Here is a 5,461-nt window from a genome sequence, read left to right as displayed (position 1 = left end):
CTGTCCCGTCTCCCTGGGCTCCCTGGGTCTCTGTCCCTGCTCCCTGGTCTCCCTGGGTCCCTGTCCCTGCTCCCTGGTCTCCCTGGGTCCCTGTTCCCACTCCCAGGTCTCCCTGGGACCCTGTCCCTGCTCTCTGGTCTTCCTGGGCCCGGGTATCTGCTCCCTGGGGTCCCTGGGTCCCTGCCGGGCTGGCAGCCTCTTCTCTCGCTACAGCTGCCAATGGGCTCCTGTGTCTCACTGTCCATCCCCAGCTTCCTGCTCTGCCAGTAGAATTCTGGGTCTCTCTGGGAGGCTGTCAGGAGTTGTTGGGAGAAAGCAGTGCTGAAGGGCCCCCCACCTGCTCCCTCACCCCTGGCCCAAAGCGCCCAGCACACCTGGCAGGTTGGCATCCCCAGTGCTGAGGAAGCCCAGCGGCCCAATGCGGTAGTTGAAGGTGACCACAATGACGTTGCCCCTCGTGGCGATCTCCTCCCCGTCGTACAGATAGTCACTGAAGACGTTAAACCCTTGGCCGGCCCCAAAGATGAAGGCTCCTCCGAAGATCCAGATCATGACAGGCAGGTTCTGGGAAACTGAGGGAGGAGAGCAGGCCCGGTGACCCCAGCTGCCCCTCCCCATCCCCTCTGGGTGCTTGTTTCAGGGAATTTCAGCTCTGGAGCCCACACACAGCCAAGGGGCTGGGCAGGGCTGGGCCTCTGGCTTTCTGGGCGCTTTCTGCAGGTTCAGGAACCTGGAGGGCACGGGGGGGGGCACACCTTCCTTCTTGCCCTGGGGGACCCAGATGTTGAGGTAGAGGCAGTCCTCGGAGCCCTTGGTATTTAACTGGGTGAGAGTGAGTTGCAGGCATCGCTGCTTGAAGTCCTTGGCCTTCAGGGTCCCTGTGGGTGACCAGAAGGCCTGGCGTAAGGAAGGTGGCCCTACCCGCCATCCCAGGCACAGGGCCAGCCCAGCACCCACCCACCCACACCCACCTTGCCAGCCGGGGTGCGGCTGGGGGTTCTCTAGGGCCTTGGGCAGGGCAGCGAAGGGGATGCCCTTGAAGATGTCCACAGAGCGGCCGCCGATGCCGAGGAAGCCGAGCTTCTTGTTGACGCCCTCCACGAAGCCCCCTTCCGTGTGCACCACGCCCAGCTGGGGAGAGGGCCAGGCTCAGGGGGTGCAGGCTGGGTGGGCCAGTGGGGTCGGGCCACCCCAGCAGGCGCTAGAGTTCCAGAAGAGCTTCCAGGTGGGGCCCGTAGTCATGCCCGCCTATAGCTGTGGGTTCCTGTGGAAGCCCTGCTCCTCACCCCGTGGCAGGGCCCTGAGGAAAGAGATCCTGTAGATGCCCCGAGGCTCCTGGCTCCCCCTGGAGGGGCCCCGGCCACTGGCAAGCAGGTGTGTGTTGCCCCTCTCAGGGGCTGGAGGCCGGGGACCGAGCTCCGGGTTTAACTAGACCGAGGTCCAGACTCCTGTTCCGACGCTGGGGGCTGTGATGGGCAACCTGCTGGCCTGCTCAGGGCCCAGCTCCCTTCTGTGCCGGGGCCATGGCCATCTCCAGACAGAGGCAGAGCCGGAGGGCCCTGGTGGCCAAGGCGGACTCCGCAAATCGGCACTGAGGACGCCAGTGACACTGGGGTTTCGGGTACACGGTGCCTTGTTTGTGTTGGGCGTCAGTGCACCCTGTGTGCCCTGGAGAGCGCCTGTCCCAGAACTTATTCGTGGTTTCTGACGTTCAAGTTCGTGGGCGTCCTGTATTTGAGCTGTGCCTGCGCCATCGTGTGCGTGCGGATGCAGGAGCAGAGGAAGGGCCAGGAAAGTGCCCGCTGGGTGTGGGCCCTCGGGGGCTCCTCCTGCCAGCGCCTCACCTGCCTGCCCCCCTTCATCTCGTACCCTCCCTACCTCCCATCCGAGGTGCCCTACCCAGTTCCCAGGCCGGGTTTGGGGAGCAGACAGGGGCCCCTCCTCGTCTTCTGGGCTCTCGCTTACCTTTGCTGCCCTCACTACTGCCAAGCAGCAGGCGAGGCCTAAGACAGCCAGCTCCAGGTGCCCCATGGTGCGTGTGCCTGTCTCATGGCCCCTGCCTCTGAGCAGGGGTATTTATGGGGCGGGACATCCGGGAGACATCCGGGAGCCGGGGCTGGCAGCTGCCTGTGGATGGTTCCCTTCCCTCCCTCCTCCCTCCATCCCTTCCTCCAGGCAGGATAGCTGCCATTTCAGCCAGGCTCAGGGCCAAGGTCATGAGGGTATGGACACACACACACATTCATAGCTGCCCTTTCCAGGCGGGTTCAGGCAAGGCCAAGGTCACAGAGGTGTGTGAGAACACATGCGCACACAAGCATGTGAGCACTCTCTCTCTCTCTCTCTCTCTCTCTCTCGCGCACACACACACACACACACACACACACACACACACACGTGTGCACGGGTGCAGTCATGGTCCTCCCTGCCCATGATCTGCTGATCCCAGGTTCCTGGTGCCCTCAGTGCACCTGGGCTTGTTACTGGGAATAGTCAGGTGGCCCTGGGCAGGGGCTACAGGGACTTGGCTGGGTGCACAGTGCCCTGCATTGTGGCTCATTGACAAGGGCCTGGGCTCACCCTTCAGAGAAGGGGACCTGCTTCCCTCCAGGTCCGGCCTGGCCCCCACCTCGAGCTCGGGAGCCCAGCAAAGGGAGTTCACAGGGGACTGGGCGTGTGACCTCTGGGACAGAGAGGGCTGTGTGCTCCTGGGCAGCCACGTGGCTGAGCCTGGGTCCGAGGGCCCACGGGTGTGCAGTCCGAGCTGGGTGTGGGGACCCAGAGCAGCACAGGGCGGTCCTGCCCTCAGGGAGGGCACCCCTCACACTCAGCACCAGCAGCCCTGGAGGGAGGACTGGAGGCTCAGGTGGGCACAGGTGTGGAGGGAAGGGGGCTCCCGCCCAGCCTGGTGGCTTCCCTGAGGAAGAGAAAGGGCCTGGCTTCAGAAATGCACCACGACCTGGGGCACAGCAGAGAGAAACACGAGAGGTGAAGGAGGGGAGGTGGGAGACAGAGAGACAGACAGAGGGAGAGACAGAGACAATGGAGACACAGAGGCAGTGGGAGAGAGATAAGAGCTGAGTGTGTGAGAGCAGAAAGCCAGCGTGTGGCTCGGGGAGCGTGTCTCACTCAGGAACCAGAGGAAGCTCCATGGACAAACCCAGGGCTCCTGCCTTCTCCAGGGATGGAGGGCGCTCAGGGCCCGGGGACAGCAGAGCCCTCCCAGGCCAGCGGCCCACCCTTCCTTCGCTACCAGGAGCCGTGCTTGTACGCAGGCCACAGCCCGGCTCACGTCACGCCTGGGGCTGTGCCCAGCACCACATGGATCCACAGACACCGGCCACGCTGGCTGCCTGCTGATCCGGAGCACAGGTCTCCTGGGATGCAGGTGGGGAGGGGGCCGCACAGTGGGAAGCAGGAGCCGGGCAGGCTGGGCCTGTGGGTGAGGACCGGGGAGCAAAGGGTTTGAGGGTGCGTTTGTTAACAGGCCTTTGGCCAGCTAGTCCAATTCTGAGAGCCTGTTCTGTAGGAAGTAATTCTGAGTATGTACACATGGCCATGGAGGCCACTCATCACAGAGAGATGCAAATTACAACCACAGTGTTAATCAGCTCACAGGTGCCTTGATGGCCACCATCAGCAAGTCCACAAACGACAAGTGCTGGCCGGGTGTGGAGAAGAGGGAACCCTCGTGCACTGCTGGTGGGATGCGCACCGGTGTGGCCACTGTGGAGAACAGTATGGAGCTGCCTCAGAAAATTAAAAATGGAACTGCCGTATGACCCAGTGATCCCACTTCTGGGAATATCCTACGAATCCTGAAGCACCAATCAGAAAGGATGTGCGCACCCCCATGTTCATAGCAGCGTTATTGTCAATAGTCAAGATCTGGAAACAGCCCAAGTGCCCAACAGTAGGTGAGTGGATTAAAAAAAAAGCTGTGGTACACTTACACTATGGAATAATAAATAGCAGGAAAAAAGAAGGAACTCTTATTCTTTGAGACAGCCTGGAGGGACCTGGACAGTATTAGGATAAAGGAAATAAGCCAGTGGGAGAAAGACAAGTATCACATGATCTCACTGATATATGGAATCTAACAAACAAAATAGAACCACAGACATGGAAGCATGGAACAGAAGGACAGATCTCAGAGAAAAGGTGGAAGGGACGGCGAGAAGAGATTAATCAAGAACTATTAGGCATATATTCATAGACAATAGACAGGGGGAGAGGCTGGGCTGGGGTGGGAGCTGGGTGTAGAGGGGCAGAGAGGGCAAATGGCAGGCATCTGTAATACTCTCAACAATACAATTTCAAAGTAGAGAAAACAGCCTGGCCAGTGTGGTTCAATTGGTTTGAGTGCCTTCCGTGCACCAACACATCACCCTTTCCGTTCCCAATACTGTACACATGGGCCTCAGTCCCCAGCCGGGGGCGTGCAGGAGGCAGCCAATCTGTGTATCTATCAGATCCATTTTCTCTCTCTCCCTAAAAAAGAAAATCAATAATAAAGAAAAATCTTTAGAATAGGCCAATTGACTGGGACAGGAAGTTGAATAGAATAGCAGCAGTTGGGAGAGGGGAGATACTGATCAGTGGACACAAAGTTTCTGTTTGGAGTGATGCAATGATTTGAACTAGATGGTGGTGATGGTTGCACAATAGTGTGACTGCAGTTAATATCACTGAATTGAACTCATAGATCGTTAAACTATCGTATTTTATGTGATTTATATTTTACCCCAATTTTTAAAGACAGTTGCAAGGACCAGCTCCTGAGCCAGGACTGGGCTGCCTTCCAGAAGCATAGTAAGTCCTCCTTTAGAAAACTGCTGTTTGAACTACTCTGTTATTCTTAGGCAGTCTCTTATTCTGTAGGTCAACACTGTTATTGTAGATAGTCCCTTATTCTATAAAATAACTGTTTTAGTTTGAATAATAGAAAAAGATAAAAACTTAGCTGTCTGACCTTGCAAGCTGGCCATCGGACATAACAGGCTAACACTAATCTACTTATATAAAAACCCTGGGTATACCATCACGGCCAGAAGCACGACCAACCTGAAGGAAGTCAGTCCTGCAGGGGTCATCTTGGAAACGGCTTTGCCCTCCCCGAGCTGTTTCCTGGAGGGTGAGTTTTCAGGCAGGAACCCGCCCTCGGAGCTGAGCATGGAAGTGAAATGATTTGTAATGGATCTATTATTGAAGCTACCTTTGGAAATACTATATCTATAGATCAGTGGTTCTCAACCGTGGCTGCACATTAGAATCACCTGGGAATCTTTTTAAAATCCTGATTTCTGGGCCTCGTGCTCCCGGAAATTCTGTTTCTTTGTTACTAATGTTGTGGCCCCACCCCATAACAAAGAAACAATTTCCGGAGGATGTGGCCCAGAAATCAGGATTTTAAAAAGATTCCCAGGTGATTCTAATGTGCAGCCAAGGTTGAGAACCACTG

The 5,461-nt window shown here is 57.1% G+C and overlaps 1 protein-coding gene across 1 annotated transcript in view; it reads right to left on the bottom strand.

Moving 5' to 3' along the window:
- Positions 1-2,067, bottom strand: part of LOC102242691 (bile salt-activated lipase-like) — a 6,773-nt gene extending 4,706 nt beyond the window's left edge. Inside the window, 4 exon segments of the mRNA XM_014549221.1 lie at positions 350-572; positions 756-878; positions 972-1,131; positions 1,966-2,067. Coding sequence (XP_014404707.1) covers positions 350-572; positions 756-878; positions 972-1,131; positions 1,966-2,031 — 572 coding nt within the window. The 5' untranslated portion in view covers positions 2,032-2,067.
- Positions 2,068-5,461: the final 3,394 nt, after the last annotated feature.

Source organism: Myotis brandtii, unplaced genomic scaffold, assembly GCF_000412655.1.
Source record: "Myotis brandtii unplaced genomic scaffold, ASM41265v1 scaffold5398, whole genome shotgun sequence".
Taxonomy (NCBI): domain Eukaryota; kingdom Metazoa; phylum Chordata; class Mammalia; order Chiroptera; family Vespertilionidae; genus Myotis; species Myotis brandtii.
Note: the sequence above shows the minus strand (reverse complement) of the source record. Positions and strands in the feature narration are given on the sequence as shown.